At 44.4% G+C, this 25568-nt stretch overlaps 1 protein-coding gene across 1 annotated transcript in view; it reads right to left on the bottom strand.

The window, feature by feature from the left end:
* Positions 1–3530: 3530 nt before the first annotated feature.
* LCA5L (lebercilin LCA5 like) overlaps positions 3531–25568 on the bottom strand; it is a 36542-nt gene continuing 14504 nt past the window's right edge. Inside the window, exons 3-6 of the mRNA XM_073668426.1 lie at positions 24440–24530; positions 22184–22284; positions 15390–15453; positions 3531–4134 (exon numbers count right to left, since the gene is read on the bottom strand). Coding sequence (XP_073524527.1) covers positions 3569–4134; positions 15390–15453; positions 22184–22284; positions 24440–24530 — 822 coding nt within the window. The 3' untranslated portion in view covers positions 3531–3568. The remainder of the gene's footprint in view (positions 4135–15389; positions 15454–22183; positions 22285–24439; positions 24531–25568) is intronic.

Raw genomic sequence — 25568 nt, forward strand, 5'->3', positions numbered from 1 at the left:
GTATTAACGGTGCCCTTCACCTTCCAGGTGCCCCAGGCCTGGCCGCAAGGCCTGGGCAACCCGGGCGCCACCACCACCGCGCCCGCACCCGTAAAACCAAGGGTGCCGCGTCTGGGAGAGGACTTGTTTGCCCAGCACACGTGGCCGGACGGGCAGCCTTTCATCTGGCCCCAGAAGTATTACGAACTGGAGCACCAGAGGAGGGTTGGGGCCATGTGTGCACCCCTGATTCCGGCTCCGAAGCCCGTAATAAGGATCTCGCCCCCGCTAGCGGAAGCACAGTTTGAGTGGGACCCCACCGGAGAAGATCTAATGGGGTTCACTCAGGAAACCAGGGCAGCTGCAGCGGAGCGTGCTGAGTGCTGCCGCCAACAGCTCGAGGAGTTTGCGAGGGAGCGGAGAGAGAGGCGGGTCCGGGAACAACAGGCCCAAATAAGGAGCGCCGAGCAGAAGAGCCGGACCAGGAGGGACCCCCGTGCAGCGCACAGTCCCCGTACCACCGGGACTGTAATAAAGTTCAACCAGCAGCATGGGTGGGGCTTCATTAGAGACAACAACACCCCCGGCGACGTCTTTGTCACGCGCAGAGACGTGGAGTCCCATCTGCCGGAGGGGCACAGAGGTCGTGACCTCTACATCGGAGACGAGGTCACCTTTACCCGGCACAAGTGTGCCAAAGGACCTTACGCCCTCCACGTACACCGCCTGACGGAGGAGGAGTTGCAGTGCGGGGAGGAGGAGCAAGAGGACCCGGACGGGTCTGAAGTTACAACCAGCTATAAGCAAAGAGCAGGAGGAAGACGCCGTTGAGTGCGGCAGAGCAGTGATGTAAATAGTTACCCGATCCGGGTACCAAAGAAACTGTTGATACATATATATATAGTCCCCGTTGGGACCAACTGAGTGAACTGTTTACCCGTTAACCCCTTCATCCCACAGGCTGAGGACTGTGAGCAGCCATTCCCTTCCCTCTACCTGGCCGAGGACTGAGAGCGGCCAACTTCCCCTGTATATAGTTGCGCTTCCTAAAAGCGCCCCCTACCGGTTTTATAGGAAAACCAGTTTTTCTAAGAGACTGTCGCACTTTTCCCGGACACACGTTGCACAGTGTCCGGAGGAGGAACCTGAAACAAGAAACGACGACGAGAATGTTTATATGAAAAGTTTTATATATATAATGTTTTATATGTTTTATTATGTTTATATGAAAAAAAAAAAAATTTTGTATGTTTTGGTGTTTTTGTCTTTACAGCCCGAGGACGTGCTGTGATTTACCAGGGGGGAATGTAGCACCCTGAGGATTCGGCTGCTACAGGAGTATTGCACCTCAACCCAGAGGTGTGATATTCCACTCCCGGGTAAGGATGGAGTGTGGAACTGAGCTCGGTAGGCTGCATGCACTACATACATCCCATTTCCGAGGAACAGGCCGACGGTACTCCCACTTAGAAATGTGCAGGTACGACCGAGTCTGTTCCTGGCTGGAGTGGGAGGGGGGTGGTACATCCCAAGTAGTGTAGGGGCAGATAGGGGGAGCAGCCTGGGTAAAGATAGGAGCTCATTGGGTGCTGGTCACCTGAGCTCACACATAGAGGGTGTATATAAGGTGGGCACCAACTAAGAACAGGGTCAGATGCAGAGAGTCAGTCAGTTGCAGAGAACAAGTCAGGAGCAGAGGAGAGAATAAAGACCCAGAGTGAGAGAGGAGAAAAGAGAGAGACCCAGAGGCACAGAAGAAAAGGACTCTGAGATCCCAACTAAAATCCCCGGGTGAAGAGTCGGCATCAGGGTACCGGAACCCAAGCTGGTGGGGGTAAAACATTCCCCAGCCAGAGACCGGAGACCGTGGGCAGCGTTTGCCACGGTCACCCACCACATCCACCCCGAAGGCACACCACATGAAGGGTCAGGGAACCCAGGGCCAAGGGTGTCCCAACAGAAGACCCGAGGGAGCTGGACCTAGGTGGATCACTGGTGGGGACGGCCAGAGAACGGGACAGAAAGAGAGCTCAGGGCCACGCTCCGGACTTGTTTGGGGGTTGGCTGGATCCAGGACCTGGTGGACGCAGCACGGCTCGGGTGGTCACTCGCAGCTGGAGTGACCAGTACAACATCTGCAGTAAGTAAACACCCTTAACTGCACAACCCGACTCTGTCTTCACTGCCGTCTGCACTACACCACCACAACCCCCATCCTCTGCACCTGTCCCCTCTGAGGCTATACCCCTCCCGTTGGGGGTTATCCCACCAAGCTGCGCATCCACCATCAGCCTCAGCGGACCCTGCTGCAGCGGCGGCCACAGTGACCGCATCACAACGGGTGGCGTAGTCGACACAAAAGAACTCTTAAGAACATCTGTAGGACTGCCACATCACACTGAGCTTGACGCCCTGGGCACGGGCCGGGTCACAGCCGCTCGGAGACTACAACCCCCCATCTGATCCGGTGCCGGGTATTCCCCTCAAAAAGGAATATGTCCCAGGGGGCGCGTCACATACTCCTGGCTCTACTTCTGTTCCTGATGGGCCTTCAGATGTGTCCGAGGTCAAAGACATTATGGACTCCAAGGTTGTCTAAGGGAAGCCATTCTATTTAGTCGATAAGGAAGGGCTTGGGCCTGGAGGAGAGATCTTGAGAGCCTGTGGAGAACATTTGCGCCCCTACCGTCCTTGAAAGATCTCCCCATCGGTCTGGCCAACAAGGAGGGGCGTAAGGGAGGTACTGTTAGGCCAGCCACTCGCACGTTTTCTAATTGCTGCCCTATTCACCCCGTGTTTTGCTCTGCTCCACCCTCCATTCCTCGCCTGAACTTATGTTCTAGTAGCTCAGTCTCTAGCTTCCTGTGTTGGCGTATTCCTATTTTGTCTCCCGTTATCGACCCAGCTTGCCTTCTCGTTTATCCTGATCGCTCCACTCCTGACCTCAGCTACGAATTCTGAACTAGTGCTGCCTGCTCTCACTTCGGACAGTCTGACTACACTTTTGTCTCTCCCACCTGTACCCCGTACCCGAGTCTCTGCCCCTCCGGCCAGCTGCTGCAGTCCCAGGGACTGTCCTGGAGTGGTACCTGCTGTCTAGTGGCGGCCCAGCCGATCTTCACCAGCAGAAGCTCTAGTGAATACTCGTTAGACACTTATTCACACCCCTCCAGGGTAAGCCCGGCCACAACCACCAGCTTTACACTGATTCTACATAGATTATATCCACATGCACTATCAGGTTCCCCATTAGGTCTCTCTTCAGGCACTACTCCCCCAAACAGCAAGTCTCACTAAAGAGTATTTGCGCTGCTCATGTATTCCATGGTGGGTCATTCATTTGAAGGGACAAATGTATAGCAGACCACACCATTTTGAATACTACGTCATTTGCCAGCGGTTTCTTAAATTTGACTCACGGCAATCAGCTGATCACTATCTGAACCATAATGCCCAATATTTGGCGTCTCTACATAAGAAGACAGTGCTGATAATAAAGTAATATTTTATTAAACATAAGTACAGGCTGATATGGGACAGATTCTCAACAGTTTAAACTTGTTCTCATTTTCTTGTTACTTTCCCAACTCTATAAACTGAACTCTTTGTCAAAATTAACTAAATCATTTGAAAAACAATTCTGCATGTCGTACCCAGGTCCAAAAAGTTCCTCCATCAAGTTTTTCTTTCTGTGGCTCAATGAAACTTCTGGATGTTTTGCAATCTTCTCTTTCTCATTGCTGGTCTCAATTTGTGGCAGTGAAAATTCCATATGACTAAGAGCAGAGTCGCGCTGGAGCTTTACACTTTTGCAATTTGGGACTTTATATAAGCTAGGGATTGGCCCAATTGCCGGGAGGCCTTGGTGGAGGTTCTCTGTGGCGGCAGTGAATATGTAGCGTCTACTAAGCCTCGGGAGCAAAGACCTCGTATGGCTGGACTCAACACTTATCACCGAGCCAACTTTATCTTTGTTACACAAGTTATCAGGATGGTTCTTCTCATAAGGTCTTGCGTCCCCCAGTCCCAAATCTTCCTCCAATAATATCTGGCTTGGCCTCTCTGTTGAGTGTTCTCTGCCTTGCTCTTTGGACTTTTGTCCATCTATGTCCACCAGGGCATTGCTTTTCTCGTCCTGCAAAACTTCATGTGCCTCTAAAAAAAAAGAATACAAGAATCTCATAACAGTAAGCAAAAATGTCTGGTTCCCAATCAAATCATAAAGGCCATCTCATGCAAACCATGAAAGTATAAAATGCCACTCCCCCCTCCCCCCTAAACTTTTTTATTCTTTAATAGACGCCTAGTGGTCAGTGACTTCCTCTGGCCAAGACCAAATGGGGCTATCCATCTGCTGGACCTGTGGGTCCACTATTGTATCAGAAATGGGGCCCAGCATCCAGAGATTGAATGAAGATGGCTGCACATATCTGCGGGTCTCTCCATTCTGGTCTATGGTGGTTGGAGAAACCGCTGCGCCAGTTTCTTACGTGTAGATCTACCATAAGTTTCCTTTTTTCTTTTAACGGGAATGTGTCAACAGAAAATTAGCTATATTTTAAATCAGGTTTTTATATTAAATGCATTTTTCTTAGTTTTGATATTTTTTGTTATATTTCCCATATCATAAAAACATGAAAAAATATAAAAATGTGAAACTTCGCAATTTTCACACTGGCCACTAAGCCTAATTCTGTCTATGTAGCTTTCCACAGGCAGGTATTGAATCAGTCAGGTCTGGGTCCTGCTCTGCCTCCGTCTATTTTGAGGCCTGCTGACACATAGCGAGGTGAACTACAAGCGTTAGGGTCCATCCTGACTGGGTACACCTTGTCGCGGTGGCATGGCATTTATGCTCTTTTGATCTGAATAGTGTCAACTAAGTACCCTCTAGTGAGCTGTGACATCACCTATTGTGAATGGCGGATACTGTGTTATCTACTGTATATAGAGGTGTTATCAGTCATTGTACAGGAGGAGGAGGTGAGCTGTGACATCACCTATTGTGAATGGTGGATCCTGTGTTATCTACTGTATATAGAGGTGTTATCAGTCATTGTACAGGAGGAGGAGGTGAGCTGTGACATCACCTATTGTGAATGGCGGATACTGTGTTATCTACTGTATATAGAGGTGTTATCAGTCATTGTACAGGAGGGGGAGGAGGTGAGCTGTGACATCACCTATTGTGAATAGTGGATCCTGTGTTATCTACTGGATATAGAGGTGTTATTAGTCATTGTACAGGAGGAGGAGGTGAGCTGTGACATCATCTATTGTAAATGGTGGATCCTGTGTTATCTACTGTATATAGAGCTGTTATCAGTCATTGTAAAGGAGGAGGAGGAGGTGAGCTGTGACATCACCTATTGTGAATGGTGGATCCTGTGTTATCTACTGTATATAGAGGTGTTATCAGTCATTGTACAGGAGGAGGAGGTGAGCTGTGACATCACCTATTGTGAATGGTGGATCCTGTGTTATCTACTGTATATAGAGGTGTTATCAGTCATTGTACAGGAGGAGGAGGTGAGCTGTGATATCACCTATTGTGAATGGTGGATCCTGTGTTATCTACTGTATATAGAGGTGTTATCAGTCACTGTACAGGAGGAGGAGGAGGTGAGCTGTGATATCACCTATTGTGAATGGTGGATCCTGTGTTATCTAATGTATATAGAGGTGTTATCAGTCACTGTACAGGAGGAGGAGGTGAGCTGTGACATCACCTATTGTGGATGGTGGATCCTGTGCTATCTACTGTATGTAGAGGTGTTATCAGTCATTGTACAGGAGGAGGAGGTGAGCTGTGACATCATCTATTGTGAATGGTGGATCCTGTGTTATCTACTGTATATAGAGGTGTTATCAGTCATTGTACAGGAGGAGGAGGTGAGCTGTGATATCACCTATTGTGAATGGTGGATCCTGTGTTATCTACTGTATATAGAGGTGTTATCAGTCACTGTACAGGAGGAGGAGGAGGTGAGCTGTGATATCACCTATTGTGAATGGTGGATCCTGTGTTATCTACTGTATATAGAGGTGTTATTAGTCATTGTACAGGAGAAGGAGGTGAGCTGTGACATCATCTATTGTAAATGGTGGATCCTGTGCTATCTACTGTATGTAGAGGTGTTATCAGTCATTGTACAGGAGGAGGAGGTGAGCTGTGACATCATCTATTGTGAATGGTGGATCCTGTGTTATCTACTGTATATAGAGGTGTTATCAGTCATTGTACAGGAGGAGGAGGTGAGCTGTGATATCACCTATTGTGAATAGTGGATCCTGTGTTATCTACTGGATATAGAGGTGTTATTAGTCATTGTACAGGAGGAGGAGGTGAGCTGTGACATCATCTATTGTAAATGGTGGATCCTGTGTTATCTACTGTATATAGAGCTGTTATCAGTCATTGTACAGGAGGAGGAGGAGGTGAGCTGTGACATCACCTATTGTGAATGGTGGATCCTGTGTTATCTACTGTATATAGAGGTGTTATCAGTCATTGTACAGGAGGAGGAGGTGAGCTGTGACATCACCTATTGTGAATGGTGGATCCTGTGTTATCTACTGTATATAGAGGTGTTATCAGTCATTGTACAGGAGGAGGAGGTGAGCTGTGATATCACCTATTGTGAATGGTGGATCCTGTGTCATCTACTGTATATAGAGGTGTTATCAGTCACTGTACAGGAGGAGGAGGAGGTGAGCTGTGATATCACCTATTGTGAAAGGTGGATCCTGTGTTATCTACTGTATATAGAGGTGTTATCAGTCACTGTATAGGAGGAGGAGGTGAGCTGTGACATCTCCTATTGTGAATGGTGGATCCTGTGCTATCTACTGTATGTAGAGGTGTTATCAGTCATTGTACAGGAGAAGGAGGTGAGCTGTGACATCATCTATTGTGAATGGTGGATCCTGTGCTATCTACTGTATATAGAGGTGTTATCAGTCATTGTACAGGAGGAGGAGGTGAGCTGTGACATCATCTATTGTGAATGGTGGATCCTGTGTTATCTACTGTATATAGAGGTGTTATCAGTCACTGTACAGGAGGAGGAGGTGAGCTGTGATATCACCTATTGTGAATGGTGGATCCTGTGCTATCTACTGTATATAAAGGTGTTATCAGTCATTGTACAGGAGAAGGTATGCTGTGACATCACCTATTGTGAATGGTGGATCCTGTGTTATCTACTGTATATAGAGGTGTTATCAGTCATTGTACAGGAGGAGGAGGTGAGCTGTGATATCACCTATTGTGAATGGTGGATCCTGTGTTATCTACTGTATATAGAGGTATTATCAGTCATTGTACAGGAGGAGGAGGTGAGCTGTGATATCACCTATTGTGAATGGTGGATCCTGTGTTATCTACTGGATATAGAGGTGTTATCATTCATTGTACAGGAGGAGGAGGAGGTGAGCTGTGACATCACCTATTGTGAATGGTGGATCCTGTGCTATCTACTGTATATAGAGGTGTTATTAGTCATTGTACAGGAGGAGGAGGTGAGCTGTGATATCACCTGTTGTGAATGGTGGATCCTGTGTTATCTACTGTATATAGAGGTGTTATCAGTCATTGTACAGGAGGAGGAGGTGAGCTGTGACATCACCTATTGTGAACGGTGGATCCTGTGTTATCTACTGTATATAGAGGTGTTATCAGTCATTGTACAGGAGGAGAAGGAGGTGAGCTGTGACATCACCTATTGTGAATGGTGGATCCTGTGTTATCTACTGTATATAGAGGTGTTATTAGTCATTGTACAGGATGAGGAGGAGGTGAGCTGTGACATCACCTATTGTGAACGGTGGATCCTGTGTTATCTACTGTATATAGAGGTGTTATCAGTCATTGTACAGGAGGAGAAGGAGGTGAGCTGTGACATCACCTATTGTGAATGGTGGATCCTGTGTTATCTACTGTATATAGAGGTGTTATCAGTCATTGTACAGGAGGAGGAGGAGGTGAGCTGTGACATCACCTATTGTGAACGGTGGATCCTGTGTTATCTACTGTATATAGAGGTGTTATCAGTCATTGTACAGGAGGAGGAGGTGAGCTGTGACATCACCTATTGTGAATGGTGGATCCTGTGTTATCTACTGTATATAGAGGTGTTATCAGTCATTGTACAGGAGGAGGAGGAGGTGAGCTGTGACATCACCTATTGTGAATGGTGGATCCTGTGTTATCTACTGTATATAGAGGTGTTATTAGTCATTGTACAGGAGGAGGAGGTGAGCTGTGACATCACCTACTGTGAATGGTGGATCCTGTGTTATCTACTGTATATAGAGGTGTTATCAGTCATTGTTAAGGAGGAGGTGAGCTGTGACATCACCTACTGTGAATGGTGGATCCTGTGTTATCTACTGTATATAGAGGTGTTATCAGTCATTGTACAGAAGGAGGAGGTGAGCTGTGACATCACCTATTGTGAATGATGAATCCTGTATTATCTACTGTATATAGAGGTGTTATCAGTCATTGTACAGGAGGAGGAGGAGGTGAGCTGTGACATCACCTATTGTGAATGGTGGATACTGTGTTATCTACTGTATATAGAGGTGTTATCAGTCATTGTACAGGAGGAGGAGGTGAGCGGTGACATCACCTACTGTGAATGGTGGATCCTGTGTTACCTACTGTATATAGAGGTGTTATCAATCATTGTACAGGAGGAGGAGGTGAGCAGTGACATCACCTATTGTGAATAGTGGATCCTGTGTTATCTACTGTATATAGAGGTGTTATCAGTCATAGTACAGGAGGAGGAGGAGGTGAGCTGTGACATCACCTATTGTGAATGGTGGATCTTGTGTTATCTACTATATATAAAGTTATTGTCAGTCATTGTAGAGGAGGAGGAGGAGGTGAGCTGTGACATCACCTATTGTGAATGGTGGATCCTGTGTTAGCAACTGTATATAAAGGTGTTATCAGTCATTGTACAGGAGGAGGAGGTGAGCTGTGACATCACCTATTGTGAATGGTGGATCCTGTGTTATCTACTGTATATAGAGGTGTTATCAGTCATTGTACAGGAGGAGGAGGTGAGCTGTGATATCACCTATTGTGAATGGTGGATCCTGTGTTATCTACTGTATATAGAGGTGTTATCAGTCACTGTACAGGAGGAGGAGGAGGTGAGCTGTGATATCACCTATTGTGAATGGTGGATCCTGTGTTATCTACTGTATATAGAGGTGTTATTAGTCATTGTACAGGAGAAGGAGGTGAGCTGTGACATCATCTATTGTAAATGGTGGATCCTGTGCTATCTACTGTATGTAGAGGTGTTATCAGTCATTGTACAGGAGGAGGAGGTGAGCTGTGACATCATCTATTGTGAATGGTGGATCCTGTGTTATCTACTGTATATAGAGGTGTTATCAGTCATTGTACAGGAGGAGGAGGTGAGCTGTGATATCACCTATTGTGAATAGTGGATCCTGTGTTATCTACTGGATATAGAGGTGTTATTAGTCATTGTACAGGAGGAGGAGGTGAGCTGTGACATCATCTATTGTAAATGGTGGATCCTGTGTTATCTACTGTATATAGAGCTGTTATCAGTCATTGTACAGGAGGAGGAGGTGAGCTGTGACATCACCTATTGTGAATGGTGGATCCTGTGTTATCTACTGTATATAGAGGTGTTATCAGTCATTGTACAGGAGGAGGAGGTGAGCTGTGACATCACCTATTGTGAATGGTGGATCCTGTGTTATCTACTGTATATAGAGGTGTTATCAGTCATTGTACAGGAGGAGGAGGTGAGCTGTGATATCACCTATTGTGAATGGTGGATCCTGTGTCATCTACTGTATATAGAGGTGTTATCAGTCACTGTACAGGAGGAGGAGGAGGTGAGCTGTGATATCACCTATTGTGAAAGGTGGATCCTGTGTTATCTACTGTATATAGAGGTGTTATCAGTCACTGTATAGGAGGAGGAGGTGAGCTGTGACATCTCCTATTGTGAATGGTGGATCCTGTGCTATCTACTGTATGTAGAGGTGTTATCAGTCATTGTACAGGAGAAGGAGGTGAGCTGTGACATCATCTATTGTGAATGGTGGATCCTGTGCTATCTACTGTATATAGAGGTGTTATCAGTCATTGTACAGGAGGAGGAGGTGAGCTGTGACATCATCTATTGTGAATGGTGGATCCTGTGTTATCTACTGTATATAGAGGTGTTATCAGTCATTGTACAGGAGGAGGAGGTGAGCTGTGATATCGCCTATTGTGAATGGTGGATCCTGTGTTATCTACTGTATATAGAGGTGTTATCAGTCACTGTACAGGAGGAGGAGGTGAGCTGTGATATCACCTATTGTGAATGGTGGATCCTGTGCTATCTACTGTATATAAAGGTGTTATCAGTCATTGTACAGGAGAAGGTATGCTGTGACATCACCTATTGTGAATGGTGGATCCTGTGTTATCTACTGTATATAGAGGTGTTATCAGTCATTGTACAGGAGGAGGAGGTGAGCTGTGATATCTCCTATTGTGAATGGTGGATCCTGTGTTATCTACTGTATATAGAGGTATTATCAGTCATTGTACAGGAGGAGGAGGTGAGCTGTGACATCACCTATTGTGAATGGTGGATCCTGTGTTATCTACTGGATATAGAGGTGTTATCATTCATTGTACAGGAGGAGGAGGAGGTGAGCTGTGACATCACCTATTGTGAATGGTGGATCCTGTGCTATCTACTGTATATAGAGGTGTTATTAGTCATTGTACAGGAGGAGGAGGTGAGCTGTGATATCACCTGTTGTGAATGGTGGATCCTGTGTTATCTACTGTATATAGAGGTGTTATCAGTCATTGTACAGGAGGAGAAGGAGGTGAGCTGTGACATCACCTATTGTGAATGGTGGATCCTGTGTTATCTACTGTATATAGAGGTGTTATTAGTCATTGTACAGGATGAGGAGGAGGTGAGCTGTGACATCACCTATTGTGAACTGTGGATCCTGTGTTATCTACTGTATATAGAGGTGTTATCAGTCATTGTACAGGAGGAGAAGGAGGTGAGCTGTGACATCACCTATTGTGAATGGTGGATCCTGTGTTATCTACTGTATATAGAGGTGTTATCAGTCATTGTACAGGAGGAGGAGGAGGTGAGCTGTGACATCACCTATTGTGAACGGTGGATCCTGTGTTATCTACTGTATATAGAGGTGTTATCAGTCATTGTACAGGAGGAGGAGGTGAGCTGTGACATCACCTATTGTGAATGGTGGATCCTGTGTTATCTACTGTATATAGAGGTGTTATCAGTCATTGTACAGGAGGAGGAGGAGGTGAGCTGTGACATCACCTATTGTGAATGGTGGATCCTGTGTTATCTACTGTATATAGAGGTGTTATTAGTCATTGTACAGGAGGAGGAGGTGAGCTGTGACATCACCTACTGTGAATGGTGGATCCTGTGTTATCTACTGTATATAGAGGTGTTATCAGTCATTGTTAAGGAGGAGGTGAGCTGTGACATCACCTACTGTGAATGGTGGATCCTGTGTTATCTACTGTATATAGAGGTGTTATCAGTCATTGTACAGAAGGAAGAGGTGAGCTGTGACATCACCTATTGTGAATGATGAATCCTGTATTATCTACTGTATATAGAGGTGTTATCAGTCATTGTACAGGAGGAGGAGGAGGTGAGCTGTGACATCACCTATTGTGAATGGTGGATCCTGTGTTATCTACTGTATATAGAGGTATTATCAGTCATTGTACAGGAGGAGGAGGTGAGCTGTGACATCACCTATTGTGAATGGTGGATCCTGTGTTATCTACTGGATATAGAGGTGTTATCATTCATTGTACAGGAGGAGGAGGAGGTGAGCTGTGACATCACCTATTGTGAATGGTGGATCCTGTGCTATCTACTGTATATAGAGGTGTTATTAGTCATTGTACAGGAGGAGGAGGTGAGCTGTGATATCACCTGTTGTGAATGGTGGATCCTGTGTTATCTACTGTATATAGAGGTGTTATCAGTCATTGTACAGGAGGAGAAGGAGGTGAGCTGTGACATCACCTATTGTGAATGGTGGATCCTGTGTTATCTACTGTATATAGAGGTGTTATTAGTCATTGTACAGGTTGAGGAGGAGGTGAGCTGTGACATCACCTATTGTGAACTGTGGATCCTGTGTTATCTACTGTATATAGAGGTGTTATCAGTCATTGTACAGGAGGAGAAGGAGGTGAGCTGTGACATCACCTATTGTGAATGGTGGATCCTGTGTTATCTACTGTATATAGAGGTGTTATCAGTCATTGTACAGGAGGAGGAGGAGGTGAGCTGTGACATCACCTATTGTGAACGGTGGATCCTGTGTTATCTACTGTATATAGAGGTGTTATCAGTCATTGTACAGGAGGAGGAGGTGAGCTGTGACATCACCTATTGTGAATGGTGGATCCTGTGTTATCTACTGTATATAGAGGTGTTATCAGTCATTGTACAGGAGGAGGAGGAGGTGAGCTGTGACATCACCTATTGTGAATGGTGGATCCTGTGTTATCTACTGTATATAGAGGTGTTATTAGTCATTGTACAGGAGGAGGAGGTGAGCTGTGACATCACCTACTGTGAATGGTGGATCCTGTGTTATCTACTGTATATAGAGGTGTTATCAGTCATTGTTAAGGAGGAGGTGAGCTGTGACATCACCTACTGTGAATGGTGGATCCTGTGTTATCTACTGTATATAGAGGTGTTATCAGTCATTGTACAGAAGGAAGAGGTGAGCTGTGACATCACCTATTGTGAATGATGAATCCTGTATTATCTACTGTATATAGAGGTGTTATCAGTCATTGTACAGGAGGAGGAGGAGGTGAGCTGTGACATCACCTATTGTGAATGGTGGATACTGTGTTATCTACTGTATATAGAGGTGTTATCAGTCATTGTACAGGAGGAGGAGGTGAGCGGTGACATCACCTACTGTGAATGGTGGATCCTGTGTTACCTACTGTATATAGAGGTGTTATCAATCATTGTACAGGAGGAGGAGGTGAGCAGTGACATCACCTATTGTGAATAGTGGATCCTGTGTTATCTACTGTATATAGAGGTGTTATCAGTCATAGTACAGGAGGAGGAGGAGGTGAGCTGTGACATCACCTATTGTGAATGGTGGATCTTGTGTTATCTACTATATATAAAGTTATTGTCAGTCATTGTAGAGGAGGAGGAGGAGGTGAGCTGTGACATCACCTATTGTGAATGGTGGATCCTGTGTTAGGAACTGTATATAAAGGTGTTATCAGTCATTGTACAGGAGGAGGAGGTGAGCTGTGACATCACCTATTGTGAATGGTGGATCCTGTGTTATCTACTGTATATAGAGGTGTTATCAGTCATTGTACAGGAGGAGGAGGTGAGCTGTGATATCACCTATTGTGAATGGTGGATCCTGTGTTATCTACTGTATATAAAGGTGTTAGCAGTCATTGTAATCTTGCCTATAATGAGACTATTGAAAAGTCTTCTGTGAGTCCAGTTTTAGGCTTACTGCCCTGTGTGAAAATTGCAAGACTTCTGATTTTGTTTTTAAAATATAAATAGTGTTATGGAAAATTGAAAAAAACAACATTATAAAATATTACAAAACAACTGATTGAAACAATAGGTTTTCAGTCACTATTGTCTATTTGGCATCTCATACAAAAACCCAGCAGGAAGATCATATCAGGGAAAAAGATAAAGAATAAAACATGGTATTTATCAAAATCTAATTTTCAAAGTGCCTTTAAAAGGAATCTGCCACCAGGTTTTTGCCACTTAATCTGAGAGCAACATAATGTAGAGATAGAGACCCTGATTCCAGTGATGTGAAAATTGCTGCTTGCTATAGTTTTGATAACAATTTTATCAGCAGGAGATTATCACTAGATGACTAGTAAACCTGCTGCCATGTAGTCCTCCATAGTCATGAGCTCTGTATTACCACACCCCCACCACTGATTGGCAGCTTTCTGTCTATGCACAGTGAACACAGAAAGCTGCCATAAAGTGGTGTGTGTGGGGTTATACAGGGCTCAGCATTCAGAGAACTGCTAGATCTGCAGCAGAGAAAGCAGTGATTTAATCAAAACTGCAGGAAGCAATCCAGTAAGTGACAAATTGCTGGAATCAGTGTCTCTGCCCTTACATCCTGCAGCTCTCAGATGGTGACAGATTCACTTAAAGATGTGGTCTTAAAGAGGTTTTCTAAGATTTACCATGCCATTAATGTGTGCTCGGTGGAGATTTAATTCCTGGCACCACCACAATCAATGAGTGAACTGTACTGCTAACTGAAACGCTTTTCCCCTTTTCATAACAGCACAGCGCCATCCATGTGCTTCAGGATATAATGGGTACTACTGCAAACAATCAACATATCACCCCAAAAAGTTCCGTCACCTCCTCATTATATTGATTGGGTGCCAGGATTAAGACTCCCTTTAAAATCACATTGATGACCCAAAACTAAGGCCGGGATGCCACCAGCCGACCGGAGGTGTTAAATGACCCCCAATCAGCTACGTTTGCCAATCGGCGGTGGTTTAATAGCCTGTTTAGAGAGGACGACCGCGATCATGATGTGCACAGAACGATCAGTAATAAATCAGTAATAGATTGTTCTGTTCACATGGGCTATCATTGTTCTCGGCAGCACATGCACTCACTACTCAGGACGATGTGCTGCCGAGAATGAAGACTTTTAAGCTAACTTAAAAATCATTTCACAGGACGAACTAGCGTTTTGCTTGTTTCGTCGAGCGATCGACAGCCTGTTTACACTGAAAGAGAAAACAATCGGGAATTATTAAATAACAATTCGGGGTTTTATTTTTTTTGTAGTGTCCCTCAATTATTCCTCCTGGAAATATCTAAAAAAGTTAATTACTGACTGGGTGTCACTTTTTCTTGTCAATGGGACACTTCTTTGCAAAGTCTGACATTATCAGTATTGATCGGACAGTGGAAGGATGCGGCTCATCGTCAGAAGCAGCGACGTGTCAGAATAGAGATCATGGTGTCGCATCCTGATTTCCTATTGATTGTTTTTTTTTCCCCTTTTTTAAATATCGGCACAACGACAAGTTGAACAAATGTTTTTCATTGCGCAACTTGTCTAAGAATTTCTGGTATGTGACACCTGTCACCAAGTAGACGTATTACATTTCCAGGAGGCATAACAGAGGGGCGGCGCAACACTCAGTTCTAAGAAAAGATGCAGAATTGGTATTTCAAGTGGAACGCAAGTATTCACTGAAAGAGACACGAGAAGCTGAAGTCCCCCTTTAGGCACCATTGACGGGCAGATCTGGAGAGGAGGAGGCCGGGCTTTCTTCTGACACTCACCTTCGCCGCTCATCTGATCATTATTGTCTTCCTCTCTAGCGCCCTCGTTTTCTGACTCAAAGCTCTGCAACAATATTCACGTTTGATATAAAAAGAAAGGACTGCGTCTGGAAAACGATATAATGCAGGTATCGGCAGCGAGATGACAATAGCTTTTCACATTGCCCCAATGTATTTCATACCTTCTATAATGTGAAGCCTTTAAAGGGGTATTCCGATCATAAGAGATTTATGGCATAAATGTCAGATAGATGCAGGTTCCACTTCTGAGATAAGTCCCATAGAGGTGAATGGAGAGAACACCCCCTCCATTCATTCTCCTGCACCAGGCGGGATGGCGGTCAGGGGACCCCTGTTTTGGACACAGGTGCGGTTCCCCAACTCTGTCACCCACACCTATCAGACATTTATAGAATATCCTGTTAGAGATGCGTCGGGTGTTGGTTCGTCCTCTTTATAATTCAAGACTGGACGGTATGGCTGGCACCCTGACCGAAGAAATCACCGCACTCAGTAGAACCTCAGGGACCTGGTTCTCCTGTTCTACGCAACCGGCACTCCTCCTTGGCTGTCTCCCTGTCACCGGTTCTCCTCCCTTTCTTCTACAGGCCTTGCTACTCTATCTCCCTCACTCGCATGGTCGGATGGTCTTCCATGCCCCAGGGCAGTCACAGAGGCTATCTCCCCTCCTGTGCCCTAGCCTGAGGTGGCAAACCGCACTTGTGCATGTGCTTGTCCCTGACCTACAATATTGCGGCATTGTAGATCCTACCCACTTTACTTTCCCTCTGCGACTGACCCTAGATGAAGCAGGCCTTTATATCTTCTGACACAATGGAAGTATTTTCATGCTTCCCCACAAGCACTGCTTCACCCGCCTGAGTTACGGGCCACGCTCGCCACCAATCATTTTGACTCACTTTCATGTCACGCAGGCACTACAGCTTTATTACCCTGACAGATGTTACAGAGCCACGTTCATGCTCACACTGTCCAGAGCCTTTCGGCCAAACACTATCTTTGCACACTTCCCAATCACTCTCCAAAACATCACTCTCATGCACAATATGTGTCACGGGGGTGTCAGATGTGACAGACAGTCGCCCTGCAGTTAGTTGCAGAAGATATCTTCGTTTGGCATTACAGACACCTTCCTAAATCTGTCTCACGCTAGGACCCAGCGGCTACCTCCCTGCTGCTCTAATTGACACCCATGTGTGGGCTGGGTGTATAAATAGTTTCACTTTGAAGCAGGGAGGGGCTAGTGATATTCACATGTTTCTTAGTGAATGCTTGGAGCTCTCAGACTGCTATTTACCTCTGTGGTGCTAGGAGGACGCTTGGAGTTATCTCTCTGAAGTCGGCTAAAGCTAAGTTACTTTCCCCCGTGTCTGTTTCCCTTGTTGTCTTTAGTTGTTAGTGGGGATCGACTAGTGCTCATCCTCCCCTAACCTATCCAGGGCCAAGCACTAGAGAAATACAGGGTTTAGGTTCCTGTGCGGAGATTGGTGAGGAACCAATATAGGGACTGTAAGGGGAGACAGGGTGATATCAGATCAGCCTAGGAGGTCTCCACTCCCCCTTTTCCCTAGAGTCTTGGCTCCCTTCCCATTGTTTTGCACTTAGTCTTTCCTCCACCTTGCGTTACAATATGAATGCGCACAAAGAAATATAATAAGTGTTCAAGAAACAGAATATCACCAGCATGGTGGGGCACAGTATAAATTTCGAACAGCATTAGTGGGGATGGAACGGTGAAAACTGTCTCTTGTAAGAGGGTCCTGCCACCGTCTGTTTTAACCCTCTTATGATCCTGTGCATAGGCTTAAAAAAGTTTAAGATTGGAACATCCCATTCAATAACAGAAAAATCCGGCTTCCAAGATCCTCTAAAATCGAAAAATTTATTGGGTATGATTAAAACATCATAGATAAATGTGAAAGCATTAGAGTCATTACCCCTAGGGGGGGCTATAATCTTGCAGACGCGTTTCAGACAGCCAAGTCTTTAGTCATTGCATGGAACATCCCGTTAACTAATAAAGCCCAAATCCACTCCTGATCTATAAATTCCAGTGTGATGGTAGTCTACCCCAATATCCCTCTTCCTATTGGTTTACACTTAGGAAGCTAAGACATGAGGAGTTGTTTTTTGGGGTCCTCACGTTAGTAAGCTGGCTTAGTTATCACTGTGTCTAATGTCGCATTGGGATCTTAGGGATAATGTTTCTCCTTATGAAGAGTGAAAAGCCAAGCCTGGCATGTCAGAGTGAAGAGACTTATAAGCCATGCATGCTCCTCTGGGAGATTAAATATGCAAATTCTCTCTTCAGAAAGGAAGAGAACTCGAACTCTAGCGCCACCTATTGGAAGTAGCAATCCTAAAAATCAATATCGACTTAGGATAAAAACAAAACCAGAATCTCAATTTCCAGACACTGTGTTTCGGGGTGTTGCCTCTTATCAGTGCAAAGTATGAGATCTGATTTGGCCAGGTGAGAGGCTTAAGACTGGCATCTAAGGGGTAACTTTTCTCCTTGTGGAGAGTGACGAGCCAGCCTGGCATGTCATAGTGAGGAGGCTTATACGCCATGCATGCTTTTCTGGAAAATTGAAAACACACCCCTGTGTGTTGCGGACCGTGAATGTACTGGCCACGGGTCTCGTAACCCGAACTTGATAGTCTCTTTAACGCCTACAGCCGGTCTGTGAATTACGTAACACATGGATGTGTGAATGCGGCATAACAAGGGGGCGGATAACGTGATAAAAACAATTTAATTCTATGCCTTTGACATTGTCCAATGTATGTTTTAAGAGGGGATTAGAAAAAGTGCAGTTTTTGGGAGAAACTAAATATTTTTTTTAATCCTATGCAACCCATGTAAGAGCTCTTGTTCCCGGCTGTGCACTGCACTGATTTATTAACATCCTAATAGGGACTATCTAGGTACTGCCCTGCCAGGACTTTCCTCCTCAGTGATACAACCATAGGACGGCGCTTTCTTCCCGTCCAAGGCGCGTGAATACTTCTGTACAGTGGGGACTCTTCTTGTTTCACTTGGTACATATCTTACTGTATAAATTAGGATCCTTGTGTAAGAAGACTATAAGGGCCCTTTGCAGACCAATAGTTCATGGAAGTTGAATGTCCAACGCTGCTTTGGAGGTGGAAGTTGCCCCCTTACGCCTTGGACTCCTGTGCGGCTGCATAAGTTGCACCAATGACACGTCCATGGTTGGTGCTTAAGTATTCATGTGATCTAGGAAGGAGACCCGTAGACCAATGGTAGCAGCCATATAAAATTCTAACTTGCTTTTCAGGTCCTGACGGAGCAGACATTAACAAGTCAAGAGGTAAAGTCGCTGATTTGACACTTTGAATTTGATGTCCCCAGTGAGAAGTTTGATGCTGTCTTTTTATCTAGGACCGAAAGTGTAATTCAGAGTCAGATTTTAAGAGATCATTGAGCCAGATGTGAACTGTATAAATGATTACCAAGCGTCGAGCTGCTCCCAAATTATGTCTCCAGTTTTTGAGCACCAAGTTGGTGACTAGCAATTTCCTGATCATTGACAGAATAGTTTTTCCCATCAGGATTGCAGGTTTTCTAGAAAAAAAAAAAAAAGGTCAAAGCTTTCTCAAATGCTTTTTTTTGGTGATGACAGCTCTGACTCCCACCGATGAAGCATTTTCAGGTTGAATTTGCAGCAGGAATCAGAGTCCGGGATGAAGCAAATTCCTTTAGTTTTTTGAAAGCCTCCAGGGCCTTAGTCGGTCATTCTGACATTCTTTAGGATTGGTCCCTTTAGAAGTCAAGGGAAGGCATGGGGGATGAACTGTGAATAGTAAATTGCAAAATTCTAGAAAAGGCATGACTCACGATAGGACCCCAGATACAACGTACCCCCAAAACACATAGCAATTATGTGCCATAACTTTTTTCATCCCCAATGAAACGCTGGGGCGAGGTTATCTCGCTGCAATGGGCAAAAGAACAGGACGTTGTTCAGGTACTTTACTACACAGCAGCTGAGGAAATCACAGAAAAGCCATCTACAAATTTCAGAAAAACAGCAGCATGAAATGGTACAACCTGTGTTTAAATATTTTTGGAATCCGATTTGTGTGTGATGTATCAGCAGCACTAAATAGTCTAAGTTAGTGAAGTGAAGTGCCTAGAACTAAAAATTGTCACGTTCATATGTATTCACCCCTTTTGCTATGAAGCCCCTAAAAATTTCTGGTGCAAGCGATTTCCTTCATAAGTCCCATGCTTAGTAACGTCCACCTGTGTGCAATCTAAGCGTCACATGTCTGTCAGTATATACACTTTACATTTCCTGAAAGGCTACAGAGGCTGCAACACCATTAACAAGAGGCACCACTAACCAAACAACACCATGAAGACCAAGGAGATCTCCAAACAACACCATGAAGACCAAGGAGATCTCCTACCAACATCATGAAGACCAAGGAGATCTCTAAACAACACCATGAAGACCAAGGAGATCTCCTACCAACATCATGAAGACCAAGGAGATCTCCTACCAACATCATGAAGACCAAGGAGATCTCTAAACAACACCATGAAGACCAATGAGATCTCCTACCAACATCATGAAGACCAAGGAGATCTCTAAACAAGTCAGGGACAAAGTTGTTGAGAATTACAAGTCAGTGTTGGGTTATAAAAAAAATTCCAATCTCTGATGATTCCCCGGAGCACCATCAAATCCATTATCATCAAATGGATAGAACATGGTACCACAACAAACCTGCCAAGAGAGGGCCGCCCACCAAAACTCTCAGCCCGGTCAAGAAGGACATTAATCAGAGACAGTACAGAGACCAAAAGTAATCCTGAAGGAGCTGCAGAGTACCCAAGCAGAGACTGGAGTATCTGTCCATACGACCACAATAAGTCGTACACTCCAGAGAGGTGGCCTTTATTGGAGAGTGGGCAGAAAAAAGACTTTATTTGCACACAAAAATTGTAAGGGTCATTTTGAGTTTGCCAAAAGACATATGGGAGACTCCCCAAATGTATGGAGGAAGGTGTTGTGGTAAGATGACAACAAAATTGAACTTTTTGGCCACCAAGGTAAACACCATGTCTAGTGCCAAACCAACACAGCTCATCACCCCAACAAAACCATCCCCAGAGTGAAACATGGTGGTGGCAGCTTCTTGCTATGGGTATGTTTTTCAGCAGCAGGGACAGGGAAAATGGTCCAAATGGTCCAAGTTGAGGGGAAGATGGATGGCGCAAAGTACAGGGATATTCTTGTCCTACTTGTTATTTGCTTCACAATAGAGGGAAAACCAAATGTTCACAGTTTTAGGCATGTTACTTACATGAACTGATGCAAACTGTAAAAAACAAACAAACAGTGAAATCCCAGGTTGTGGGGTAGCAAAACACGAAAAATTAAAAGGAGGTGGGTGTGTGTGTGCAAGCCACTGTAAAAGTTTTTAAGGTAGAATTCTTGAGAAAAAGCTGCCCAAAAAATTTGCGATTTTTGGTGTTTTTATGCCATTTTTGCTTCTAGCTATGACAAGGCATGATGACCCCACTTGTCAAATTCATGATGAGTGTTGGTGTTCCTTACATCCCGGACTGGAGTAAGATCTGTGGCAAGGTGCACACGTCGCTTTGCGACCTTGCCAGATTCATTAAGAGGAATGTGCTTTTTAATAAATTAGGCTTCTTGCACTCCACGCCATCTCTTCATCAAGGCTGGCATGAAAAACACCGGTTTTCGTGAAAGGAGGCCTAAAGTGCACCCTCCAGATACTCCTCGCTGTGTAGCGGAGACAAGGCCTCAATTTCAGACATGAGACACACACAGCCACAAGGAGAAGAAATGCCAGACGGGAGGTTAATGACAAGACAGTTATGGACAGACCTTTTGACGACGTAGAATTACATTTTCTCTTCATGACAAGTGACCACAAAAGTCAGTGGACTGGTCACCAGGAAGCACCTCACCATTCCTGAAGGATATGTACAATCGCTAGAGCAAAATCCGCAAAATAAATGTGATGCTCTTTGACCCTGACCTGGGTCTCATTGCTAAAAATTAGGAAAGTTATCATGAAATCCCTGCACATCCGGTTAAAGAAGTGACATGAGACTCATCTGGAAGTAGTGGACTCCTTGGGTTGCAAATGACTTAGCTTGGGCTAAACTGAAGTTATAGTCAACCCTGTGACCCCCTGGTGTTCACCTTTTACCCCTGTACAGGGATCTGAACTCCACTGCGAGATCTCTGAAGTATTCTCAGAAAAGCTGAGGTCAGGACAGATGGAGCTCTAACAATATGCTGCTCATGCAGAAGATCAGAGTTGGGGAAGTTCAGGAAAGGTCAGGGCAGGCGGCAGGGAAAACTCAAGGTTGGAAATTGGAAGTCAACACTGAATCTTTGCACACAACAGAACTATAAATGCTTATTGCTCAGAGAAGGAGCAATGGGGAAGGTCCTTCTAGTGTCCTGGGTCCAATTCCATTTCACAGTTAAAATGTACAAAGATTTCCATAAAAGCTTAAACTAACATTTTCATTGATTGATTATGTAATTTTTCGACATTTCAAGTGATTTTAGGGGGGTGATCAGAAAGAAAAAAAAAATCCAAGGTCAGTGTAGCCTATGTGTGTTGCTGTTTCTCATAAAAAAACAGCAAGCAGAGATCTTGAAAATGGTAAGGAATGAAGGGTTATATATTACATACAGCATATCAAAAAATCTGCAGAACGTTTCGTTATAAAGTTATGTTCTTGGTATGTTGTTTACTTTGTCTTGGAGATCGGCGTATTCGTCACTTTCGTGGGTATCCGGCTGTTTTGGTATAAACACCTCGCTCTCAGTCTGCGTGCTCCTAGTGAAAATCAATCCTGCAAAACCAAACGTTACAAGTCAGTGATTCTGTACGAAGCGCTCCAGAGCTGTACTCCAGTGTTCCAGAGCTGTACTCCAGTGTTCCAGAGCTGTACTCCAGTGTTCCAGAGCTGTACTCCAGTGTTCCAGAGCTGTACTCCAGTGTTCCAGAGCTGTACTCCCAATGCTCCAGAGCGGTACTTCCCACTCTAAGGCTATATTCACACTAGACGATTTTTCAGCGTTTTTTTTTTTATACTTTTTTTAAGCAAATTTTCAGCTGTGTTTTACAGTGCCAGCAAAGTCTATGAGATTTCAGAAATCTCACGCACACACATTGGTTTTTGTGTCCTCAGTATTTTGTGCTTTGCATGTTTTTTTGCACAATAGAGCATGTCACTTGTTTCAGAGTTTTTTCTGCATTTTTTTCAGCATTTTTCACCCATTAAAAGTAATGGGTGATGAAAAAATGCTGAAAAAACGCCTATTGTGAACATAGCTATCAGGTTTTGCTGCATTTTTAGTGAAAAAAGCAAGTACAGCAGTATGTGAAACTCATTTATTATTGTGATTTTACCATCTTGTCTTGGTCACCTGAGATGGCAGTTTGGATTAGGGCAGTTTAATTAAATTAATGATGTGTACAATGTAAACATTGGCTGACCTAGATGTGAGATTGAAAAATACCTGTGGCCCAAGGAGAAATTGAACAATCCCTGACTAATTCAATGGCAGACCATAGTGTGAAAACAAATAGTGTCCTACAAACTCAATGAACTCAATGCTCTGCCAGTGTCTTAGAAAAACTATTCTTGAACAATTCACCTCCCCCCACTGTTACATTTGTAAATCTGGTTAATATGGTTTCACATATGTCTTGCATTGGTGACCTGTGTTCGTGATTTTGTGGTTGGAAGCAAAGCTGAACTTTGGGATCCTGAAAAATGCACCAAAAACGCACCAAAAAATGCACCAAAACCTGCGTTTTTGACACAGCTTCTTTCCTGCCAAGAGATCAGGTTTTGCTGCAGAAAGAAAATGCTGAAAAAACGCCTAGTGTGAACATAGCCTAAGAGACAACAGTGCTGTAAGTTAGAAAGTCGAACCTTCTGGCCATGCTAGATCCAATCCAAGCATGCAGAAACCATACCATCTCTTCCCTGTGCCGCCCTCTCACCTCATGAATGTTAGGGTATGTTTACACTGAGTTTTTTATGTTACATGGATTTTGTAGCTGATTCCGCTCAAGAATCAACATCAAAAACCTCTTCCATTACTCTTTGAACAAGTTTCCTATTGATTTCAAGGGCAAAACCACATTGGTGTTCCCATAGCAAGTTTATCTCTGACGTAGTTTTAAAAACTGTGCCTTGGGAAAAAAAAAAAGAAGTGACGCGACAACTATTTGCAGTTAATATAGAAATCAAAAGGCTGCAAAAAACGCTTTATAAAAAGTGTCAGAACTGAAAACCTCATAAAAATAATACATGGATTTCTGTTGAAACCCATGATGGATTTTACCACCTAAAGATCACGGATAGTAAATGGGGTCTGCCGATGATCGAATATGAAAGGGGTTTTGGTCCTAATCCAACCGGCAGGGAAAGCCTTAGCTCCGTTGGTGCACATTGCAATACATTCAGCGACACTTACCCTTCAAATTGGTGCACCAGGCAATCGGGTGGGGGCAGTGGTGCCCCCTTTCTGTAGTGACACGCGATACACCCTGTGTGACCGCAGCGAGGACTATCTAAAGTCGGAAATATTGGATTCCTATTCCAGGGCGACATGCCAGCCCCATAAGTGCAGAGGTGTTATGTATAAGTGATCGGATCCGAGGGTTGATGACATCACTCCATCTGTGTGATGATGTCACCCCAACGGCCGGAGCAGTCTCCAGACTTTGTATTAGCTCCATACTGTTCCTATACTGTGTGTCTTCATGGAGGTATGTAATAGTGCTGGCATCCATGATTACAAAGATGGCAGCTGACCACCACAGAATCAGATCAACCCGTCTGATGCAGATCAGACCCTCTGGCATCCCCCCATAGAATATCTAAGGTGCCTGGAAGCCCATCCCATATACACGGAGAGCCTACAGGTCTGTAACATGGACCCATTGCCATAAACAGTGCAAACAGGGCCTAAGCATTCATAACTCACACCTACCTCCCTGACCACCCAGGCCGCCATATTTCCATATGTTTCTCGGCATTCGATGGGCATAGATGTTTTTTATGTGGAGCTCTCTCTCCTTCTCCTTAAAATAAAGGGAAATGCAAATTACAAGATACCGTACGTTTTTATTATGATATATTTCTACATTATATGGCAGGATAATGGGAATTTCATGCATTGACCTAGCAGCGAGCCGGAGAGGGGCTTCTGCCTGTACACAGGAGCCAATCAGAGACAGCAAAGCTGCAGCTTAAGATACAGGGGAAATGCAGCTGGAGGCTCAGACAGATTGCCAGTGGATTTATGACTACCTTTCTATCCCATTAAGCCATGCAGCTGAGCTAAAGTCTCTTATAGCTGGAGAAGGACTAAAAATTGAGATCAGGTGAGCAATATGAATAGTAATGGACATATCCATGACATTAGGACGGAGAATATGCTAAATGCTGCTTCCTCTGTACTAGGTAGCAGCTCACCATAGCATAACATCATGATTGGATTGATATAACAGAGGAATGCAGGAAGAGGATCTTTGTTTCTCCTGCTGGTCATAAGGGGTATTGCACTCTTAGGAGATACTTGCATCTCTATACTTTTTGGAAAGTAGGGAATAGGAAGGTAAGAAAAGGCTCCTCGGTGATGATCTGCATGTCCATAAAAAGTGACTTAGTACATGTTGTTTCATTGCCATGTATCCCCACAGTCCGGTCACCCCCCGGCATGTTCAGTAGGAGTTGGCGAACCGTAGTTCCAAGAATAAGTAGATGATATTAGGGATGGCATCTGTGGAAGAGATGTCAGTCAGAACGGCCATTATTGCTCCGTGTCTGACTACGCCAAAGAGCTGGGCTTCACAGGAGATCATGATCACCACAGTACACTGCAATACTATGATATAGGCACAGGTTCAATTCCCCTAAGGGGACTAATAAAGACTGTAAAAGAAAAACAATAAGAAATATTTCTAAAAGTTTAAATCAACCCTCTTTTCCCCAAAAGTAAATATTAAAATGTAAAAAATATTAAAAAATTAACATAATCGGTTATTGCTGTGTGCGAAAAGTGTACAGACTAATACAGTAGCAATCATGAAATAAAAAAAAAAATCAAAATGCCAGAA

This window comes from Phyllobates terribilis, unplaced genomic scaffold (assembly GCF_046119375.1).
Source record: "Phyllobates terribilis strain yellow unplaced genomic scaffold, ASM4611937v1 Scaffold_2__4_contigs__length_985480577, whole genome shotgun sequence".
Classification (NCBI taxonomy): domain Eukaryota; kingdom Metazoa; phylum Chordata; class Amphibia; order Anura; family Dendrobatidae; genus Phyllobates; species Phyllobates terribilis.